A 24,506-nucleotide genomic window follows, 5' to 3' on the forward strand; every position below is an offset into this window, starting at 1 on the left:
GTATGGATGTCGTACCATTTCACAGTAAGGAGGATATTTATTTATAATACATTCATATACAAATGCAAGAGTCATAATAACTTACTACTGTAAGATTGTTAGAAATTCTTTGTATTGCTTGTGACTGTAATCGAGAGGGTCCAAGACTACCACGGTTCCGTCTTTAGGGTGGATGAGTAAACAGATATAATGATCGCTACATATTAACAACAATATAGTTAGTTAGTACCAGCTAAAATAAGAGATATGTGTACAAGATAAATATACCGGACTTACTTAAAATTATAAGCGGCCATGACGACTTTCTTATTTTGAAAGTGCAAGAAGGCTCATCCAATGTACTGTGCGACAGCAATCAATTTTTCCTTGTGCATGCCCTTCTTGTATTCTGCTATCTCTTTTGGATTCTTGCCCTTCAGCTGGTCAGACCCTGGTGCTAGCCTCACGGTATGCTGTGTTTGGCAGATCTGAGTTGGATCCAAGAAGTCGATGGGTTCTTTTTTATTCTTAGCATCCATGTATTGCATCGTACAGAAGAAGTTTGTTAGTAACAATCACATGGATTTGTATTGTACATATTTTTCATCTAATTATTTAAAACTCATACTCACATGCACCAAACACCAACGTAGTTGACGTCCATCTTATCCCGACGATATATGGCGTGGAGATCTGAGAAATCTAGCCATACGTAACCTTCTTCGCCGAAGCAATCTGCCGGTGATCGAGCTGTTATATTGCCCAAGCCTTTCTTGCTGGCCTTCATGTAGAAGTTATGTAACCTTCTCATCTCCCATGGTCCTTCTTTCAGTGCCCATTCCGGCAAGAGTGGTTTCCCATGTTCGTACTTTTTCGGGCAATCATCAGTTGCGAAGTATGTTGGCCCGGTGTTAACAACCAAATTTGGTAACATCAGCGTCGGAGAGAAGATTAGATCGAAGCAAAGTCGGAAGCGAAGATCGAGTTCGGAAATAGAGCAGGAATCGGCTGGGGTTCGTATCGGCTACGGTTAGGATCGGCTGAGTCTGAGTCGAGCTAAATAAGCCGATATAGCCGATTCCGACAATATGACTTGTACGCGACATCGGGTTCAAGTTAATGTACTTCAAGATGATTGCCACGCATGGATAGAGTCCTGGGAAGGCAATTGTATCTATTAATTAGGATATTTTATGTAAATTCCTTATAGATAAGTGTGGGCAAAAGTCTGCCGCAAAGACTTATTAGATCTTAGAGTTTGTTAGAGATAATGGTCGTGTCCGGTATGGGCATATCTTGTAATCCTCGGGTATAAATAGACCCTGAGCCCTATGTAATTTTTAACACACGTTCAATACAATCTCGGCGCATCACCATCCTTTTGCTTTAGTTTTGTTTCGACGAGTTCTTGCTTTCGGGTTGAGCTGCATCGATTTCGAACTTCAACAAGAGGTAACATTCGTTATGACAGATTGCGTTCTTAGGATTAGTGCTTCCATCTTCATGATACTCTAATCTTGTTTATGTAATTCGTCAAGTTATCATATATCTTACATAATCTCTAGCAATATCGCCATCTGAACTACTATCGGCCAATATCTGTATGCAGAAGGCAGCCGATTAGGTTAGATCTTGACGTTGATCTGGATTATATAAGATATCTACCATTCTATGAAACTTCTAGCGGCTTGATTGTCTAGATGTTGCTCTTCTTTTCATACTTAATGCTGCATCAGTTGAGTTTGATCTATTAAGTCGTGTTTAGAATATCAATCTCTAGCCTGCCTTCCAGTTGCCGATTAGAATAGCATCGGAGTTTCAGCCGATCGTATCTGATTTAGCCATATTTATTCTACATGTCTCATTGATATGCTAAATCTGCCCTTTATATCAAGATATTGCTGCATCTAAATATGTTAGGGTTTTGTTTGATATGTTATATCTGCTTTAATATCCTGATATAGAGTGGTATCGAAGTATTAGCCGATACACGCTAGATCTATTTGATCGGCTACGCTATAAACATATACAGTCCTGTTATTGACATATATTTCGATCTAAGTGATTTATACTGTCTCGGCATGATGACCGATCTATCCCAGTCACTTGATTTAAGTATATATCGATATAAGGAGTATATATCGTTAATATCTATAGCCGATCGAGTAGATTTAGTTCTTCCTTACTTATTCATGACTGCCGATCGATACATCGATGACATCGGCCCAAAGATAAATGATATGTCATCGGCATTTAGCCGATCGGCTATCATTTATAGATTTAACCACGGTTTCTTTGCTTCTATTTCTTGTTGATTATAGGATCAAATCAACTGGCACGTTAATACATCCGAAGGCGAGTTTTGGACATGCACTGGAGTTAAGCAGATCTCTCAGGCCACGTGTTTTCTGTCAACACCCGGCTAGTTCAGCAGCCTTCTGGGGGTCGTCATCTCTGAACTTAGCATGTTCCTTACCCCCTCTGAAGACGGTTACCATGAACTTCTCCTTGTTCTCATCTTTGGAGTTGGAGTCGTGGCTCCTAAGCACTCGTGGCACCTCAGAACTGGTAGTGGCCTTCTCAGGGACCGTGGTCTCTTGCACCTCGGGGTCTTTCGCAGGAGAAGGGTCTTCAAATATTTCTGGCTCTGTACCGTCCCATTCCAATCCTGGTACTTCTTCTATTTCTGACCCGACTGATGCCACAAATTGCACCTCTGGTTCTGCCACTGTAATCTCCATGGGCACATCCGGCACTGGAATCTCCATGGCTGCCTCCGGCGGTGCAATCTCCATAGCTGCCTCTGGCAATGCAATCTCCGGTGGCACTTCCGGCACTGGATTTTCCTTTTGCATCTCGGGTTCCTCCGCCTTATCAATCACCTTCCTCTTAGGAGGTCTCGGAGGTTTTCCCAACCCCGGTTTAGGCACCACAGGTTTTTGCGTGGCGTCGGTGCCCAATCCAAAGGATATATCATTCTTGTGCCAAAGAATTACAAGATCAACCGCATCCCCAAGTACGGATACACCATATGCAGTCAGGAAGTCAATGTCGTAGGACTCAAACCCTTCGTGGACCACTTGCGGCTGCACCTTGGCATACGCATCGGGTATGAACTCTTCATTGTATGTTCTCCCAGGGATAGCACTGGCTGTAGCGGCCTCAAGAGTTTTCCCGGAGCATCCAATGGGAACGTGCAATCTGTAGGGTGTATTCTCCTTGAGGTCATCGAAGGGGTAATCTGGCTCAGGTTCTTTGGTTTCGGGGCAAGGCAAAAGCATGTGCTTGATGCAGAAATCCATCATTTGCCTTTCAAACTCCGCAGCCCCTTCGTCTCTAAGTTTATCCTTGTACGCTTCACGCTTCTTGTGGGGGTCATTTTTGAACCCTTCCTTCCAACTCATCTTGCTCGACACACCTCGAACCCTTCCCCCATGCTCAGGAGTACCTAGCGCCGTACTTAGCACATCTTTCTCCCTTTTAGGCTTGAAAGATCATTTCTTTTGTGAACTAGATAAATTTTCTATTTTATCGGCAACGCTTTACAGCTCCGGATTTTCAAAAGATACTTTTCCTTCATCCGTGATCTTCGGAGTTCTAGCTCTTACCTAGTTCCTTGATCTTTGTGTCCACTCCTCCATTGGTACCGGTTGCCCCTTCTTCCTCATTTCCTCCTCCTCTTTTGTCCACTGCTCCACCTTTGGTGCATATCCCGCGGAGCCTAAGTGATGAGGAAATTTGTTCTTCTTGGCCAACTCTGCAAACATTTGGCTCCTTTGAATTTCTTCTGGGAAGTTCTTCAAGGTCAGAAAGTCGTCCCACTGATTGGGGGTTATGTTGGCATACGTCGAAAATGGTGTGCATCCTGTCTTCACAAATTTCTTGTTCAAGGTGGTTTTCCAACCACGCCAAGACTTGGCCATTGTTTGCAATGCACAATTCCTCACTGCTGCCTCCGATCCATCTGAGAACTGGAAGATTTTCTTCAACTTTTTCCATAGGACTTCCTTATCCCCATTCGATACATGATCCCAGTCCTTGACCGTGATGGGGATCTTTTCCCTTACAATTATGCCACACTGTGAACTGAATTTCGCATGTGCCGTCTTAGGGGTGAGCGGCTCTCCTTTAGGCGAAACATGGGTAACAACATGGAACCCTTCATCCTTTCTATTCACGCTTCTCTCGCCCTTCATTTTCTTCGCCTTTGCTGACCGTTCGCTTTTCTTTGTGCCGTTTGTGTTAGCTGGTACGTCGTCGTCTTTCGACGGAACTTTTTTCTTCGGCTGCCGTTTTGATCGCCGTGGCGCCGTTTCCTATGAGAAGGTATACATGGAAGTTTCGAATTAGCTCGGGCTAATAGTTATCACGGTGAACATTTTACATATTAAGTTTACTTACCCCTTCTTTAGGGGGAATGTAGTCCTTGTCGCCTTCTTCACCGTCGCCCTTTTTCCTTCTCTTCGGGCTTGGGCTTGGACAAGGATCGCTTGGCGACGAGTACTCCTCGTCTTTGTCAGCTACGTCGCTGTCGGAACTACCTTCCGGTGGGACTGTTGGTTCCGGAGCAACCACAACAGCAAGGGACTGCTCTTGCTCCCCTAAACCCTTCTCTTCAGTCCCTTTAGTACTATCGGTCATCGTTTCAAACCTCTAATATAAAAAAAAAGAGTTATCAGCCACATTTTAAATTACTCAAATTAGTACAAACAACTTTGTACAAAAATAAACTGTATATTAACAATATATCGTATGAACAAATTTAAATTCTCTGATATTCCCAAATTTAACTATTATACAAAATTAATTAGTACAAACAAATTTAAATTGCAAAATATTATTAATTAGTACTTACTATTATGCTAAATTAATTAATACAAACAAATTTAAATTGTGAAACTAATGACTACTTACTATTATCAAGTAGTGCACTAATTGACAGTTATATTTCATCGACATGTTGATTATAAAAAATTGAAAAGGCAAACATATCCTCCACATTTTTTTAAAAAAATGTTAACATACCCTCCAACATGTTATTTAAAAAATTTGACAAATTCACATATCCTGCAAAATTGAACATACCCTCCCAATTTCATTCACATATCACCCACATTCCCAAATTCACATTCACAATCAACATATAACCCCTCATTCAAATATCACCCACCCCTCATGCCCATTCACACCCACATGCACACACATATATACCCCCTCACACCCACATGCACACACATATAAAAAGAAACACCCACATGCACACACGTCCGTGTTCGACGAACAGCCGATGACGAGCTTCGGTCGTGGACGACGAAGGAAGGGCCGGCGACGAGGTTTGGCCGTGGACGACGACCGGCCGAAGACGTCGTTCGGCCGAGGACGTCTTCGCTCGTGGACGACGATCGGCCGATGAAGCCGTTCGGTCGCGAGCGAGATAGAGAGAGAGGTGGCGGCCGGCGGCGGTGGAGGGGCGGCTGACGGCGCGGTGAAGGGGCCGGCGGTGGTTGAGGGGCCAGCAGCAGCCGCGTGCGTGGTGGAGGGGCCGGTGGTGGTGGAGGAGCCGGCGGTGGTGGAGCGGGCGCGCGGTGGAGGGGTCCGCGGCGGCGGCGGCAGAGTGGTGGAGCTCGCGCGCGGTGGAGCGGCGGCTAGGGGCGGCGGTCTCGGTAACAGCGCGTGGACGACGACGGTCGGCGGCGATGGAGGACGACGGTCGGAGAGTGAAGGTCGCAGGTGGGCGGCGGCGGAGGACGGCGGAGGTGTGCGGCGGCGAAAAAATTCAGTAGCCTGATGGCGCCAAAATTTCTAGGGTTCCCGCCTGGATTTAGAAATTTTGGCGCCGCGGGCTTGCCCTTATATAGGGCAACGATCTTCGCAGGCGGGCGGTCTGCCTGCGAAGATCATCTTCGCACGCGGGCCGTCTGACTGCGAAGATGTAAACCCTACTCTATATAACAATTTTCGCAGGCGGACCGCCCGCCTGCGAAAATTGGTACAGAGTTGAATATATTTATTCCAAAATATACAAACCTTAATATTATTACAAAATATACAAACCTTAGTATTATTACTTTTCAAATGTATAAATGGTAATTGCACATAAACATATTACTAATTTAAATTTTTTAACAAATTTTTTACACTACAAATGGTAAAAATGGTAATTGCACATAAAAATAATTACACTTTTCAAATATTACTAATTTAAATTTTTTAACAAATTTTTTACACTACAAATGGTAATTACACATAAAAATTAGTACAAACTAATTAATATGCAAAATGTTGAGTACAATTGTTCGTCAATTTGCGATATGATCACACATCACCTTACATACCATCATTACATAACTACTAACTTCTTAGATTCTTACATGCCACTCAACAATCATTACCCTTTAACATTTTTGCCCACACCGTTCGTGCGCATGTAAGGCTTCACGGTCTTCTGAGTAGATGTCTCGACATTCTTAATCTTCTGTACAAACTGACATATAAAGTGGCATACTATCGTATTGGTTGTAATCTTCGACATCTTCAACCCCATCCACTCCCAATATCTTTTGTTTCCCTGGTAGCACTATATCTTCAAATTTGAAGGGTCTTTCACATAAAACACTTGTGCCACGCAATTGGCGAGTACCCAAGGGTCATCCTTGTGACCCACACTCGTCAGGTCAACAACAGTAAGACCGAATTTATCAACATTGACCCCGTTCGGGTATTTTACCCATTGGCACTTAAATATGGGGAATTGCATTGTGTGCCCATAGTCGATTTCCCATATTTCTTCAATAAACCCGAAATATGATTGTTTCTCCCCGGCTTCATCAATTGCCTCCACACGGACACCGCTGTTTTGCGTACAAGTCTTATTATCTCGGGCTCTTGTGCTAAACTAGTATCCATTAATGTCATATCCCTGCCAAGAATTTACTGTAGTTGATGGACCACAAGCCAACTGCTTCATAGTTATTTCATTGGTAGTTTGTCCCTCAGGTAAGTCTAGGTCTCGCAACCAATCTATGAAGAGACGCTTGTGTTCTTTCATTATCCACTCGGTGGTGCGACCTTTATTGTTAGCTTGTATTAGTTCGATATGTTGATCGATGTACGGCTCAACGATAGCAAACTGATGAAGCACGCTGAAGTGAGCTTCTTGGAATGATTTGTGATCATGGGTGACGAATCTCTTCTTTCCTATCGTTCCCCTGCCACTCAACCTGCCCTCGTGTCGGGGCACAGGTACTCCAATTGCATATTCATCTTTGAGGTAATCGATACAGCACTCGACAACCTCTTCAGTACTATAACCCTCAACCATTGATCCCTCTGGATTTGCACGATTTCAGACGTAACTCTTCAGAACCGCCATGTAACGCTCGTATGACCACATTTGATGGAGGTACAATGGGCCAAGCGCAACCATCTGCGGCACTATGTGAACAATGAGGTGCTCCATCATATCAAAAAATGACGGAGGGAAACACATCTCAAGTTGGCACCGTGTCTCATGTGCGAATGTACGTAGATTTCCTAACTCTTCGAGACTAATGACCTTCTGTGACACTGTGTTGAAAAAGTAGCACAACCTTGTGATAGCAACCTTTAAATGCTCCGGTTTTATGGCCCTTATTGCAATTGCAAGAAACACGGTGAGCAAGACATGGCAGTCGTGTGAATTATAACCAGATACCGACAAATCTTTCATTGAAACTAGTCGACTGATGTTTGATGAGAAACCTATGGGCACTCTGACATCACGGAGTGAGTTGCAAAATGACTTCTTCTCCTCAGGTGTCAGTGTGAAACATGCTGGTGGAAGATATACTTTGCCATTCTTTTCTCCTTCTTGAGGGTGTAACTCTTCCCTGATTCTCATCTCGACTAGGTCCATCCTTGATTGCAGACCATATTTAGTCTTCTTCGGCATGTCCAACAATGTTCCAACTATGTTGTCAAACACATTCTTCTCTAGATGCATGACGTCTATGGCATGCCGAACCACCAGATCTTTCCAGTACGGGAGGTACTTAAAAAATATGGAATGCTTCTTGAATGGGGGAGGGAGTTTATCATCTGGCTTCGAACTATCATCTTGCTTCTTACTATCCCCTCCCTTCGTATTCTTCTCGGGTTTCTTGCGCTTTGTCCCCTTTGATGGTTTCTTAGTCATTTTTCCAAACTCGCAAACAATTTTCTCTGTCATTGCACACACCTTTTCTCCCGATGTAGGTTTTGGTGCAGGATCAGTCTCTTCAGTACCATCGAACTCCGCCTTCATCTTGCGGTACTTGTGATTTGTGCGTAGGAACCACCGGTGCCGCATGTACACAAGCTTGTTGGAACCCGGGAGATACCTATAGTACGTTCCATTCAAGCAGATCACACATCCTATTTTACCTTTAATTTGACCTGAAACTGAAAACATTGCTGGATAATCGTTAATGGTCACGAAGATGATGGCCTTCACTGTGAAGTATTCCCTTAAGTACTCGTCCCACACTTTCAATCCCTCTTTCCATAAATCAGCCATATCTTCCAACAATGGTTCAAGAATTATGTCAATATCAATACCAGGCTAACGGGGTCCCTGTATGAGGATACATAGTAGTACGTATTTTCGCTTTTGACAAAGCCAGGTAGGAAGATTATACATGGTGAAAAGCACTGGCCAAGTACTATGTGAGCTGCTCATGTCTCAAAAAGGATTAACTCCATCAGTACTCAGGGCAAATCTAATGTTCCGTGGGTCTTTAGCAAACTTTCTATACTGAGCATCAAAGTTTATCCACTTACGAGCATTTGCCGGGTGTCGAATCATCCCATCCTTCTTGCGCCCTTCTTCATGCCAGCACATTAGTTCCGCATCTCGCGGGTTTGAGTATATCCGTTTAATGCAGTCTTTGACAGGAAGGTACCACATCACAAGCTGCGGGATTTTTCTCTGTCGTCCCTCAGTTGCTTCAGAGGGTTCTAGGCCAGTATTGCTATTCGACTTGTACCGGCTTGCACCGCATGTTGGACATTCATCTAAAGAAGCGTAATCTTTCCTGTACAGTATGCAGTGATTTACGCACGCATGAATCTTTTCCACACCAAGTGAAAGGGGGCATATGAGTTTCTTTGCTTGATATGTGCTGGATGGTAGAGAGTTAGGCCTCGGGAGCATTTTCTGCAGAAGTTCTAACAGACTGTCGAAACTGGTATCAGACCATCCATGTCTCGCCTTTAACCTCATAAGTTCAAGAACTGACCGGAGTGTTGTGATCTCACTGTCACAGCCCTTCGACTCATCGTACAAAACTTCCTTTGCTGCCTTCTGTAAAGCTTCAAAGTTATTTAACCCTCTAGCCGACCCCATCAGCACCTCGGGTTCTGCATGACGTAACATTTCCTCTAGGTCGATTTTGTCCTCAACAGAACCATCGTCATGCACCATGTCTTCAACTTGTGTCGGAACTACATTTTCAGGCCCGTCCACTTGTTCTTCGCCATGACGTGTCCATATTTCGTACTTGTCCATAAATCTACGAGTTACTAAGTGCTCCTTCACTTTAAAAGCATCGTCAAAGTCCCAGGCTATTTCATTCTTACAGTCAGCACATGGACCAATTATCTTCCTCATATTGTTCTTCTCAGCGTGTGCCTTGGCAATACCAATAAATTTAGACACTTCGTTTCTATATGGAGACAAAAATCTCGGCCAATGATACATCCATTCCCGACTTTCCGTATCTCTAAAAGAATACACGTAAAATATTTGCACAATTAATACCAAATTTGTAGGGTTTATTGAAAAAACTTATCGCTATTCAAAACTAATTAACTAAAAGTTAAGTGTAAATTAATAAAAAATCAAAGTTTATTTCAATTTTTTTTACACAGACATGCCAAATTAGTACATTAGGAAAATCTAACAAAATCATATCATCGCCATATTACAAAATACTATAACTATTTTTTGATTTCACCGAATAAATAGACATTTAAAATTTTATTCTCTCTCTATATATGACAAGATCTAGATCTAGATCTAGAACTAGGAGGTGGATGTGATAGCAAAAATAAAAAAAATTGAGAATTTATGTTACCACATTAAACCACTACAACAAGAGGCATCAAGTATTGTACATACATCTAACATCAACATATCAAAAGAAATAAAATTAAAAAACATGGAGCTCTTCCTTCACAATTTTGCATGCATAAATCCATCACAAATTAAGGTATAAAAGCTTAAAAAATTGCATACCTAGTGTGAAAATGAGTAGATCTAAGTACCGTAGAAAAATCCCCCGAAGAATTGAAGTTCAAAACCTCCCCCCTATATTTAGGTCACTTTAGGAGAGAGAAACTTCGGGGAGAATGAACAGGGCTCGGGGAGGAAGAAGACTATATAGGGGCATCTTTTCAGGCAGGCCATATAAGCGGCGCCTGCGAAGATTGATCTTCCAGGCGGACCATATAAGCGTCGCCTGCGAAGATTGATCTTCCAGGCGGACCATATAAGCGTCGCCTGCGAAGATCGATCTTCGCAGGCGCACGACGTCTGCCGCTTGCGAAGATCGATCTTCGCAGGCGACGCTTATATGGTCTGCCTGCAAAGATCAATCTTCACAGGTGGACTGCCCCCTCCACCCCGGGTACTTTTTTTGCCGGCGGGGTTTTGGCTCCGAATTACATGCCCGCCTGCGAAAATCGATCCCCTACGACGCCGAAAATGAGTTTTCTAGTAGGGTCAGCTAGAATATGATTCAAGCATCTCTAATTTGGTTCAAGGAGCCCTTGATTTTGAGACAACATGTTTCACAAAACCAAGACTTAATTATGCAAAACACACGTTAATATTGTACTATGGAAAATGCTACACGTACGACTTTCGCTTACGATCTTGATACGAGCAAACGTAAATGACGGAGAAGGCACTGGGTACCTAACGGGAGCACACACTAATAGAAAAAAGATTTTTCATGGCGTTGCCCTATGATTTTTACTGGCGGAAAAATACGAAAACTGTCAGCAAAAATGTAACGAGGGGTGGAGGGCTACGGATTGCCAGCGAAAACAAATCTTCGCTGGCAGCCGAGCTAAGCGGGCCGCCAGTAAAGATGTAGCCATTTTTGCTAGCAGCCCACTCAATACACTGCCAACGAAAATCACATTTTTACTGGCGGATGGTACAGAGTACCGCTGCTTTTAAAGTCCACCGCCCACGGCCCACCTCTCGCCATTAAAGTTCACGCGTCTCTCTCCCACCGCCTCCCTCCTCTCTCTCTCTGACTCTCTCCTACAGCCTCCTCTCTCCGACTCCTCTCCCACCGCCTCCTCTCTCGCTCATCCGCCGCCTAGGCCTCGATCGGGAGCTGCGGCGGCTCGGGCGACGGGCGGTGGTCGGATCAGGTGGCGCGGTGGCTCGGGCGACGGGCGGTAGCCGAATCTAGTGGCGCGGCGGCTCGGGTGACGGGCGGCGGATCCAGTGGCGCGACCACTCGGGCGACGGGAAGGTGAGAGGCGGCGGATCCAGGTCTTTCTCCCCCGCTCCTCCCTCCTCCCCTTCCCCCGCCGCCACCACCCCTCTCCCTCTCTCAGATCTGGTGCACGGGCCGAAGGCGCTAAGGTTAGCCGACTCAGCGCCAACCACCTTGGCGCTAACACCCTGCCAGCGTGGCGGCTGAGCCGTTCCCCCCGGTGACAATGTTCCTAGGATCTATACCTATCAACATCATCATAAATCAGTATGAATCCCCAAAATATTCACAATACAACGGCACTATACATCCCTCCCAAGTTCACCCTTAGCAAAATAGTGTATAACTTGCAAAAACAATATGTATCCTCTATACGAACATCAATATACAACTACAACATTGCATTCTTACCCATATTCCCTAATTCACACCACAACCCGAGCCACATTCAATAACGTACGGTTTCAACCAAAATACTCTACAAAAATGATGAAAACATTGGGGAAATTAGGGTTTTTGGAGGGAATTTACCTTACAAATCAATCTCCAACGCAATGCGTACAAAATAGCCTTCGATTTGAGGGATATTTGAGGAGATATTCGGAGGGGAGCAGAGAGGGCGACGTGGATGAACCCTAGCCGCGAGGATAAAAAGAAGGGAGTGCCGGGCCTGGGCGGCTCGGCCGCGATCTATAGGCTGCAGGCTCAACGCAAATGCGTTTGGCGAGGTTAGCCGTCTCAGTGCCAACCGCCTTGGCGCTGAGAACCCTGCCACGTCGAAGGGGATTGGCTCGGCCGCCACGTTAGCAGGGGTTCAGCGCCAACACGTGTGGCACGGTCATGTAGGAACTCGGTGCCAACTTCTCTGGCGCTGAGCCGATGGCTTATTTTTGGTTGAAGTTTTTTGTTGGGACTACTTTCGAAATAAGTTTTTGAAAAGGACAAATTTATCAAAAAAAAAGGGTTATGATATAGCAGGCCAAGACATCATCATGAACTTGAGCTTTGGATATGGGCTCAATAGTGGAAGAGGAATCCATTTCATCGTTAACAACCGCTGGAAAGAAGCGTTTTACCGTACAACAATCGTAAAAAAGAATCGTATGTATAGCAGCGCCGTAAAAATACCACATACTATTTTGTATATATGTGTAATGCATTGAGAATTGGATGGCGTAGAGATATATATTGGTTATATGATTATTTTTGTTTGTTGTTTTTTGTAAACTCTAAAACTTGGGATTTAGAATTAAGAATGCGTTAAGACTTAAATTGTTTTTAAAAAATACTTGAACAAATGGTTCCAGTTAGGATTACAGGAAGATATTCTTCTCTCGTGGGTTGTGCACTTATATTTACACGGGCAAATGAAATCTTTCTTCTTTTCTATAGGAAGACGAGAGTTCTAGCAAATCAATTAACAAAGGGGGATGGAGAAAGATACTCCTAAGTGTTTTACTCCCTCCGTCTTATAAAATATCAACTTCTGAGGATGGACATAAATAGGCATTTGTCTATATTCATCAATAGAAGATTTTTTTTTTACAAAAGGTGTACAGAGTAAGAGCCAAAGCACTGAACTAGTACAACTAATAAAAACAGATGTAGCAGCTTTTTACATTACAACTAATAAAGCACTGAACTAGGAGATCGGACAGATGGAATCTTCAAGTGCAAAGTAGAGTTTTTCTTATTTGAAGACAGAAAAAGACAGTGGGCTGAAGTATTAGATAAACAGAACGTTGATCAAAAGACGTATGAGTCATGTGAAGGCTTATTGGAATTTGGGAAGGAGCATCTCTCTCTCTCTCTTGAGTCCTGAACTAGAGGGGACTATAGTCAAGACTTAACATCTCAGCTTCTGTATCGTGCTCACTTTCCAGTTTCCACCCACCGCATAGTCTCCCTGCAGTACTGTCGATCGCTCAATCAGATCACAAGTCTAGGCCAAGATCCAGAGGGAGCAAGGACTGCTGCGCGCGGCAGTTATGGAGATGCTGCAAAGCGTGATCAACATCCGCGAAGCGGTCTCAACCATGATCAACTTTGGGGAAGCGAGCAAGCTGGAGAAGGATCTATCCTGCCTCCCGGTCTCTTTGGACAAGGCTCGCGCTGTCATCTATCGGGGCGAGTGGGGCAGGTTCAAGAACAAGGATCTGGCGGCACTTCTCTGGCATCTCAAGGACGCCACCTATGACGCGGAGGATCTTCTCCGCGAGTCCAATGATCAGGTGCTATGGCAGAAGATGGAGGATGCTGACCGGAGCTTGGCAGGTCAATTTTTCTCTTCCTCTCTAAATGTTGTACAAACTTTGATCGGTGGTAGCAAGACAAGGATAAAGGAGGTCCAAGATAAGCTCAACAAGGCTGTGGCTGATTTAGAGGGAGAGCTTAATTCAGTGGGTCTTAATTTTGAGATAGTTCAACACATGCCAGTGACAAGTTCAGTCATTGGCGTGCCTCAAGTGTTTGGTCATGATGAAGAACGAGATCTAGTGATTGAGAAGCTAGGTGTGATGATTGGACGTGACAATGAACGAGATTTAGTGATTGAGAAGATGGGTGTGCCACTCACCAGGTTTGTTGCAGCACGAGCTAAAGGAAAGAGAGCAGCAGGGGGCACTGTCGCCAAATCAGCATCCACACCGAAGCGACTGAAAGGAGAGAGTAGCAGGGCTGGACCCAGAATTTCTCAATCCAAATGCATCGGCAATGTTTCTATCTTGCCTATATTTGGTATTGGTGGGGTGGGGAAGACTACCTTGGCTCAGTACATCTATAATGACGAGAGGGTGAGATCTCACTTTCGCATGAGGACATGGGTCTGTGTTTCAGACCTCTTTGACAAGAAAAGGATAATAGAAGAGATCTTCAAGTCCATCACCAAGAAAGACTCATCACAACATAGTTCAAATGATCTTCAGGAGGAATTGAAGAAGAAGCTAAAGAGTCAAAAGTTCCTTTTGGTGTTGGATGATATTTGGTCCATTACTAATCGTGAATGGGAAGAACTTAATGCACTCTTGAAGGACGGACTTAAAGGCAGTATGATCTTAGTAACTACAAGATTACAAAATGTTGCTAATCTTGTTTGCACCAACAACTTTGAACCTTTTGAACTCAAAGGATTGGATGAAGATAAATTTTGGAATTTCTTCAAGGACTGTGCATTTGGGCAGAAGCGCCCAGCTGATTCGGAATGTAATAATTTGCATAAAATTGGTCAGAGCATTGCTTCTCGGTTATGCGGATCTCCTTTGGCTGCCAAAACTCTCGGACGCTTGTTGAATATGGAGCTAACCGTGCGACATTGGGAGACTATTCAGAAAAGTGAATTGTGGGAGCTGCCACATCAAGAGAATGAGATATTGCCGGCCCTTCAACTGAGCTACTTATATCTCCCACGAGAACTTAAGAGATGCTTTGCATTCTGCTCCATGTTTCCAAAAGATTATAGCTTTGAATGAGATGAGATCGTTGACATTTGGGTGGCAGAGAGCCTTGTGAAACTTGTATCCGGAGAGAGGACGCGTCCTGAAGATATTGGGATTAGGTATTTGGATGATTTGAGGAGCAGGTTTCTTTTGCAAATCGATCCCAAGTACCCGGATGAAAGTAGATATGTCATGCATGACTTGATCCATGATATGGCGCAGTCTGTTTCTGTGAACGAATGCCTCTTGCTGCAAGATTTGAGCTCTCGGAACGAGGGCAGAAAGCTACATGCAGTTCGCCATATGTCGGTTCAGGTTGCAGATGAATCCTTGAAGAGTGAACTAAGAGACATTCAGTATTTGAATAAACTTCATTCACTTAGGTTAGGGATCAACCTCAAGGTCGAGATTACCTGGTTTAATCAGCTCTCCAACATCCTATTTATGAGCCTACAGGGTTGCAAACTTGTCAAGCTACCTGAGAGCATAGGTGAGTTGCACAGCCTCCGTTATCTCGATATATCTCATAGCTGTGTAAAGGAATTGCCGGAGAAATTCTGGCGCCTTTACAGCTTACAAGTGGTTGATGCAAGGCGTTCGAGTTTGAGAGCAATTAGTCCGGATGTCACAAAGCTAATCAACTTGCGTCGTTTAGCACTGCCAACAAATTGCGCTCTGAAATTATCAGTATTGACTAGGCTTGGAAATCTCTCTCGTCTACGAAACTTAAAATATTTTACAGTTGCACCAAGGAATGGGCGGAAAATTGGTGAGCTGAAGGACATGGATAAGCTCAGTGGAACGCTAACTATCAAATCTATTTGTAATGTTAAGAGCAAGGAAGAGGCTTCTGAGGCTAGACTTGTTGACAAGCAATATCTCAAGACACTAGATCTATGGTGGCGAGATAGTGACGGATACAATGTGATGAGCAGTGAGAATGGAGTGCTCGAAGGCTTGTGTCCTCCACGAAGAATTGAATGCCTTAAAGTCGAAAACTTTAGGGGTGACAGCTTTTGTTCTAGTTAGTTTAAACCAGAAAGCCTACCGACTATAAGGTCCCTGGAGCTTGTCAGGTGTCACTGCTTGAAAAGTCTATCGATTCCGTCATTACCTTCTCTGGAACATCTATTACTGGCACGAGTACCGATTGAAGAACTAACAGTTTTTGCTGACGATACGCCATCTGGTTCAACTGATTGTGACAGGATGCAGCATCCAAGCAGCAGTAATGGCATTGTATGCTTTAGAGGCCTCACTAGTGTACGCCTTATCAACTGTAACGGGCTGCGGAATCTTGATCAGTTCTTGTCTCCGGATTATCTACCATCCATCAAGTTCATTGCGATCGGGCGATGCCTTCGTCTAGTATTACCTAGTTTCGTGGGATTTGATCGCCTACAAGACCTGAGAATCTCGTATTGCAACGAGGTGTGCCCACAAGAAATGGTTTTGCCATCCTCACTCCAATGACTTTCTATTGTGAATTGCGGTGAGCTTGATAGGTCATTTCCAACCTGCCTACGGGCTCTAACATCTCTCACCGCCCTGCATTTGGTTGGATGTAATAACATGGAGTCCATTCCGATCGGCACAAACTTTCAGGTCCAATACCTGCATCTCAAGAAATGTTTGAAGCTATCATCCATCGGAGGAGCGCACGCTCTTTCATCGTTTCGTTACGTGAGCATATCGGAGTGCCCGGAGCTTCTTCACCAAGTACAACAGCCCTTTGAAAGGGACCTGCTGACAAAGGAGGAGAAAGAACTCCATAATTTTCTTCGACTGAGGCTGATTGATTATTAACTCGTAAATACTTCCGATGGATTCTCTTCTTTGGGCGAGTAACTTTCCGATGGATTTTCTTCATCATGCGGCGGCAGCATCCACAGGCCACAGCACTCCTTCCAGTATTTCATCTATTTTGTGGTTAATTACCCTTTTACTGGAACAACCAAGTGAGGTGTCTTCCGATGTGCTTCTTCCTATGTAGAGCCAATTACGGTTGTTTCCTGTTCTGCAATTTCTCATGCTCTTTTATCTTCATGTATCGAGCCGTTCTTCGTGTAAGCTGATCATGCCTGCTATGTGTACTAGTTCCATGTCCAATACTATAATAATAATGTTGCCAATACTACAATGCAGCATCATGAGTTGCTGCAATCTGTAGTTGCCACTTGCTTTACAAGTTTATATATGTATGGGATTTTGCAATATTTGCAATCTGTAATTTGTCAAATGATCGATGCATTGCGGAATCGAGTTGCTTAAATATATATATGTTGGTACCTGTGGGCTTGGAGCCTTTGGATAAAATACTACATTTGACCGTGCTTTGTTTATATCATTACATCTTTGCTAGGCAAATAAAAAAAAATGACCACAACTATTGTTTACAACAGCAGTTCAGATTTAAGTGTCAGGTTTAGCATGGTAATTTTATTTTCCCGCTATTATTCACAACTTACAGCATGGATTCCGCATGAAAAGAAAACTAGCTACTAAAGTTACTCCCTTGCAGATAGCACCATGAGAAGGATATGGTTCTTTTTCGCTGATTTAATGGTAACCGTATGATCCATCTGTGAATATTTGGAAAAACATAAGCATGTGCTTCCAATAGCTACATATTTGATGAGAATTGAGTGTGTGCAGTAATGCATACTGTTGGACGAAATATAGCTGCAGTAATCACATATGTTATATTACAAAACATTCTCTGACCTTCTGTAGCTCATATTTTGTTGTCTTTGCTCACCTGAAACCGATACCAAATTATTTTATTGAAGCACACAATTTTCTGCCTTGCATATATACAAAGTTATTTTAGCAATACCCGCTGCAATATGCGGGGTATCAACTAGTTTAAGAACATAAGCCCCGGCAAGTGAGTGAACAACCTGACACGAAACAGGAATGCCACTGGATGAACTGCAGAAAACCAACCCTTCATTTCGAGCAGAAAAATGGACGACCTACTGTGTTGTGCAAGTGTATAGCACCACTCCTAAAACTACGAACTTACAGAAATTTAAGAGCGGATGAACTTGGTGATTATAGAAAACGTAGAAATCCCTGGTTTGAGCCTGATCCAGCACGATCTCGATGAACAGAAATTCTGCAAAATCACAACAGGTGCAGCAAAAGAATGATACAAAAAAAGGGTATGTGTAAACCCTCTCTATCTACATTTACATATTATATCAGATGCAACCAACATGACCAATCGGTTCAAGCAGTTTAAAACATGTAAATAAACACAACACTCGTACTTTTGAAATAAATGGCACCATAACATAGAACATATGCAAATAATTGCAGTACATTGGTTTATTGGATACGGAATGGTCTAAAGAACCAACATGATGACACATTTGATGATCTGTTCTTTTCAACAAAATATCTCGTGTTCACCATAATAATTAAATTAATTTTAGTAAAGTATGTCGCAGAAATCTCGACATACAACAATTGACAGTTAAAGCTAGGATTATACTAGGATGGAAAGAACTCAACAAATTAGTTCACACGCTCATTATTCTTCTTGAGAAAAACAGCTTTCCTACCAGGTGTCCAGGTTACCAGTAAAAACAACTAGATAAGGCTTTTATACATAGCACAGATAAAGGTTGAAAATCGCAAGTTACAACCATGACCAGTGTAAGATTGCAGGTAGTAATCATCTGAGTTCAGCATCTAGAATCTCCACATATGGCAGCTAGTAATAATATTAACTACTTCAGTACAGCAATTAGCAAGGTCAGTTCGATTCATCGACTATTCCGTGTTCAAGCATCAGAGCTATGTAATTATGTTTCAGATCACAGAATTAGTCTTTCAATTCATCCTATAATTTACAGGCGTATCCATTTTCATGCAAATAGACAAATAGAAATTGTAAATGCATATTGCATAACTCCACTGGAACCAAGGTTAGGAAGAACACACCTTTATTTTGTAAGAGAGAGAATTACAGCAGATAAGAAAAGGTTATGTGCTAATGGTTTCTAGCTTCTGTACATCGCTAGGAAGAATGCACTTGAGCAATTCTTAGTCAGCAAAATCTTCAGAAACGTGCAGGGCTGAATGCTCATAAACCAGATCATCAGATTGCCATTGTCCGCTTCACCAAGCATCAAGCTCGCTCCCAGTGTCAACCAACCCCTCGGCCACAGCTTTCTTCACCCAAAACTCCTCCAACGCATCCAATTCAGCATCAGCATCGTCATCGCTCCCCTCACCAAGATCACCCACCTCCTCCCAGTCCTCGCCAATGCCACCATCCTCTAACAAGTCCCAAGATTCACCATCGACCTGTACCGAATCCTGTTCTTCCCCATCCTCCTCTTCATCATCTTCATCACTGTCATCCGCAAGAGCAAGAAGGCCCTTCTTCTTAGCCCGCCTCATCCGCTTCCCCTCGCGGACAAGCTCCTCAAGCCGATCCCTCGCAACAAGCATATCATCCTCCACAAGTAGCCTACCGTCATCGTCGAACGCCTCGACAAGGAACACCGAGTGCCGCAACCCCTTGACACTAACATAGAACAACTCTGGGTGCCGAACTAGCATTGCGCGCAGCCGGTTCGGTAGCCCGAAATCACGCCTGAAATGTGTGAGATGATCCACCAGTGTTCTCTTCTCCACAGTCATGGCCAGGACCTCCCGGACAACCGCGCACGCCCGTCGCTCCATCATCTCCAAGCTTGCGCCCTCATCGAGTGGCTCGAATGGCGACACCTCGGGCAGGCTATGGAACCGCAAGAGGTAATCCCGGTGCGCGCGGCGGAGGTTGAGCCCTCGCCGGAGCTTGAGGTGGGGGAACCTTCGTGGCCGGTCAATGAGGCGGTCGGATGGCGCCGCGGGGCGGAAAGGCGGGAGCGGCGGAGGCGGTGGCGGCGGGGGATCGACTAGCTGGAGTGCGTGGCCGTGGGAGGTGTTCACGAAGGTGAAGAGGTCGGGGTGCTGCGGGCAGAGCGTGGCGCGGAAGTCCATGGCGAGGCCGAGATCGGGTGCGAGGTGAGCAATCTTGGACACGAGGAGGCTCCGCCCGGGTGCCAGAAGGAGGAGGCGGTGCATCTTGGCGGCGAGGCGTGGCGCGAGCTCGGAGGAGCCACGGAGCGCGGCGAGGTCGGCGGCGAGCGCCTCCGCGGCGGGGGTGAGCGCGACGGCGAGGGTGGAGAGGTTGGGCGAGAGCGGGTGCGACGTGGGCGCCTGGAAGAGGCGGAACAGCGCCGGGTACCGGAGCACGAACGGGACCAGCGGGCGGCGGCGGCGGTGCGGCGGGAGGCCGAGGTAGCGGTGGCAGCGGCGGAGCACGCGGAGCGGGAGGAAGCGGCGCGGCTTGGAGAGGAGCAGGACGAGGAGCTTGCGGGCGAAGCGGAGGCGGTTGGCGCGCGCCGCCTGGCGGTCCAGCGCCGGGCACCGCACCAGCTTCGGCGGCGGGATTGACCTCGCGGACGCCGCAGACGCCGCCGACGGCGCCGCCGCGGGCGCGGGCGTGCAGCGTACGGCCGTCGGAGTGGGCGGCGCGGCGGTGGAGGGCGGGGGATTGGGGAGGCGGACGCGGCGGGGGTGGATGGGTTGCGGCGAGAGGAAGGAGAGGGAGGAGGAGGAGGAGGCGGTGGTCGCCATGGCGAGCGGATTGTGGGGAATGTGTGGGGTTTGAGATGAGAGACAGGATAGGAGGAAAAAGGGGTTTTGGGCTTTTTCTTTTTTTCGTGGGAAATTTTATTTTCAGTGTTCCATTCTTGGCTTTTGTTTCATGGAAATTCACAAAGCTGCGTTAAACGAAGCAATGAATTAACACATGTTAATTATTAATAAGTATTAACTAAAAAGTTTAAAATATTAACATGAATGTTAAAAGCAACTTTTCTATATTTTTTTAAAGAAAAATATATTGTTTAACAATTTAGAAAATGTGCCTATAGAAAACGAGTTATAGGAGTTAGAAAAGTGATCAAAAGAACACACATCCGTAAATCTCTCTCTATCAATAAAATTAAGATATTGTAAGACAGTACCAGCAGTAACTACATATTACATTAGTATCATATTTGAACGTGTCTTACCTATACTATCAATAAAAAAAGGGCATTTACAAATTTACCACTGTTTTTTTTTAATTTTGTAAGGATGCTACTCGAATGATAGTTCCAGTGGTATTTTTGCAATTTTTTAGTGGTAGTTTCGCAATAACGATTCAAAACCGTGGTAAATTTACAATTGCCAAAAAAAAAAAAGATGCTAGTGGACCATCACTACCCAACTATCATGTTGAAATCATAAAAAAGGATAAAACTTTGTTTACAACAAAATTAGCAGCATGGTAATATAAGGGTGCTTTAGGGCGGGCTTTTGAACCCATTTTTGCTTTTACAAAAGCAAAAACCAACCAAAAAGCTCAAAAGCCATAGCTGCTTCTACCCAAAAACTGCTTTTGCTCTAGTACAAATTGAAAGCACCTCTATCTCCTGCTTTGAGCTGCTTTTGGGTAGCTCCTCCAACACACGCGGCTGTGGCCTCACTAGGCGAGGCGAGCTCCCGGCAAGGCGGCGAGTTCCTCCCCCACCGCCGCCACCCACGGGGAGAGGATCTTCCCAGCCTGCTGCTATCGCCGCGTTTCCCCCCTCTAATTTGCCACCGCCGTCACCGGCCGATGCCCCCTCCTCTCCCGCTGACGCTACCCATGGGGAGAGGATCCCGCCGAGGCCACGCGTAGCGAGACGATCTCACCGAGGCCGCTCGTCGGTCTGCCGCCACTGCCGCGTTTCCCCCTCCAATCCGCCACCGCCATCTCCGGCTGATGCCCTCCTCTCCCGGTGCCGCCGCCCCTTCGCCCGTCGGCCGTGGAGGTGGGAGACGAGAGAGGTGAGGTGGTCAACGGCGGTGGCAACACCACTGCCTCCTTCTCCCGGGGCCACCGCCCCCTTCGCCCGTCAGGCATGGTGGCCGCCGCTGCTCCAGCCGCACCGACTCCACCGCGCACGTCTGCCTCCCCGCTGCTGCCGCCGAGGCCAACGGCGATGGCGATGGCCATCTCCATCTCTTCCTCTTCTCGTTTTTTTCAACGTGTGTATGACATGTGAGGCCCGTTTGTCAGCAGGACTAGTTATTTCAAAAGCTACAGTTGTTAAACCAAACGAGCTTTTTCAAAAGGCAGGGACCATATTCCACCGTTGCTTTTATAAAGCCACAGGCCCACAACTCATAGCTACTTTTCCAAAAGCCACATCTCAAACAAACAAACCCTAAGTAGATAACATATTTTTAAGACTTTAATAAAATTATATATAATGGGCTATTTTTAATTTAAAAAATCCGTTGTAACGTATGTGCATTATGCTAGTAGAGAAAATATATCTGATGATATTAATATCATAATAAGAACAAATATATCAAACTAGCTTGTCTTTAATTACGCAAGTACTATAATCATAGGGTTGTATCCAAGAATTTTAGTCACCGAGCTAAAGGCACAAGGACACCGTACATTTTGGAGAATGTCGATAAAAAAATAATTTTGCTTCATTACATAACTGAATCATACGATTTTTCATCGTACTAAGAAGTATATTAGGCATTCATGATTAAAGACTAAGATATTAGTCAGATAACACTAGTATATATGTTAGGAGTACCATACATTAGGTGAGTTGGCAGCCACCCGATCAAAAAAATAGTGCGACAGAGTGTTAATGGTTCTGTATCTACAGTAAATTAACATTGTTCATTGCGTTGGTCTACTGTAATACTCACATGGATAGTGAACCTCTGCACTAATATGCAGAGGATCGGGCTTTCGGGTCTGCTCTCTGCAACAGTTCATTTTGAACAATTCATCTGATCTCTAATTCTATAGTAGACCCTATTTATATGGGACTAAAACTTTTATAAATATTAAACGTAGACTATAATAAAATCTATTCATAATTTTGGACTAATTCGCGAGATGAATCTAGTGAGCCTAATTAATCCATAATTAGCCTATGTGATGTTACAGTAAACTAATTAGGCTTAAAAAGTTTGTCTCGTAAATTAGCTTTCATTTATATAATTAGTTTTGTAAATAGTTTATATTTAATACTTTTAAATTAGTGGACACCTGTATCCAAACACCACCTTACACTGTTTTTCCACCACCAACTTCAATACGTGTCGCGCTTCGTCGCTGTAATCTCAAAACCATAGAACTAACAGCCACGTACACATAAACCGCCACAGTTTCTTCTCAGTACACGTCTCAGCTATGTCACCTAGTACACATGCTCAGGACCAAGAACGGCATTTCCCTCAATATCTGATAGTTCTAATCCTTCTGCCTCCCAAGCCCAAAAAGCCCCATACACCATCCACGCAGGTAAAATTGAGAAAGGGAATCAACTATGCATAATTTATCACTTCAGGCTAGGGAAGCGGAAGAGCCATCGGATTTTATAGTCAAGCTATTTACACCTTGCCAACTACATCACATTTTGGCCACGAGTAGTGTGCAGTCATTCACCACATGAATACGCAGGTGGCAGTCGTTACTGTCAGTGACGTGGCTCAGTTTATCACACATCGGACTAAATATTCTTCTCCATCACATCAACCCATACGACTCCAAGAACTTACACAATGGTCCGAGGGGTGGAAACGCGGGACCGTGCCAGTCCGTAGCTCCACTCTAAAACGCGGGATCGTCGTGGTCCCACGGCTCCAGAACGCAGCACTGACGTAGCTAGCGATTTTTTACTGTGTTGGTACTGTTCACCACTATTTGGGTCACTGTTTTGGCACTGTTCGACACTATCCACGATTCGTTCCGCACAATGGAACAGCGGGACCGATGCGTGAACAATGTCAAACAGTACTAAAAACAATGTAAAATTGCTCACTATCACGGTCCTGTATTTTGGAGCTACGGGACTATCGCGGAGCCACGCGACTGTCCCGCGGGACTGTCGGTCCCGTATTTTGGAGCTGCGGGACCATCGCGGGACAGGTAAATTTTTGCAATTCCTTCCTATGCATGTATATAAACGTAAATTATTGAAAAAATAAGTATATTCGTAATTTTTTTCTAAGTATAGTTAGCATATTATGACACTGCTAAGCATGTTATGATACCAATGAACTTTTTTTTTATACGCCGCTTATTGAATCATGCGATTTTTCATTGTACTAAGAATTATATTAGGCATTCATGGTTAAAGACTAAGATATTAGTGAGATAACATTTACTTCTACTCATCCTTTTGGTATTCCCTAAAATGACTTGTACAACAATATCATCATATTTAATCTTCAAAACATACTTATTTCTCTTAGCCAAATGGTTCTGTATCTACAGTACCGTTCATTGCATTGATCAACTGTGACGCAGAGGATCCGGATTTTGGGTCTGCTCTCTGCAACGGTTCATTTTGAACCATTCATTCCATATCTACTTCTCTAGTTATACTGTTTTTTCACCACAAACTTCAATACGTTTCATGCTTTGCCGCTGTAATCTCAAAACCATAGAGCTAACACCCACCTACACATAAATCGCCTCAATTTCTTTGTACGTGTCTCAGCTATGTCACCTAGTACACATGCTCAGGAGCAAGACAGCAGTGTTTCCCGAATTTTTTTGAGA

At 44.5% G+C, this 24,506-nt stretch overlaps 3 protein-coding genes across 3 annotated transcripts; 1 reads left to right on the forward strand and 2 right to left on the reverse strand.

Moving 5' to 3' along the window:
• Positions 1-7,324: 7,324 nt before the first annotated feature.
• LOC136356186 (uncharacterized) lies at positions 7,325-9,604 on the reverse strand. Its single transcript, XM_066309771.1, has 2 exons — positions 8,776-9,604; positions 7,325-8,514 (listed from the first exon to the last, which is right to left on the reverse strand). The coding sequence occupies exons 1-2, from the start codon at positions 9,602-9,604 to the stop codon at positions 7,325-7,327; spliced, it is 2,019 nt and encodes a 672-aa protein (XP_066165868.1).
• A 3,831-nt stretch (positions 9,605-13,435) lies between these two features.
• LOC4335457 (disease resistance protein RGA2) lies at positions 13,436-16,250 on the forward strand. Its single transcript, XM_066309772.1, has 3 exons — positions 13,436-14,777; positions 14,943-15,371; positions 16,090-16,250. Exons 1-3 carry the CDS (start codon positions 13,436-13,438, stop codon positions 16,248-16,250), a joined length of 1,932 nt encoding a protein of 643 aa, XP_066165869.1.
• Positions 16,251-17,630: 1,380 nt separating this feature from the next.
• On the reverse strand, positions 17,631-20,540 carry LOC4335458 (protein WHAT'S THIS FACTOR 1, chloroplastic). The gene is made up of 2 exons (XM_015778147.3): positions 18,830-20,540; positions 17,631-17,999 (listed from the first exon to the last, which is right to left on the reverse strand). The coding sequence occupies exon 1, from the start codon at positions 20,513-20,515 to the stop codon at positions 19,007-19,009; it is 1,509 nt and encodes a 502-aa protein (XP_015633633.1). The 5' UTR covers positions 20,516-20,540; the 3' UTR covers positions 17,631-17,999; positions 18,830-19,006.
• Positions 20,541-24,506: the final 3,966 nt, after the last annotated feature.

The sequence above is a fragment of the Oryza sativa genome, chromosome 4 (assembly GCF_034140825.1).
Source record: "Oryza sativa Japonica Group chromosome 4, ASM3414082v1".
In the NCBI taxonomy this organism is placed as follows: Eukaryota; Viridiplantae; Streptophyta; class Magnoliopsida; order Poales; family Poaceae; genus Oryza; species Oryza sativa.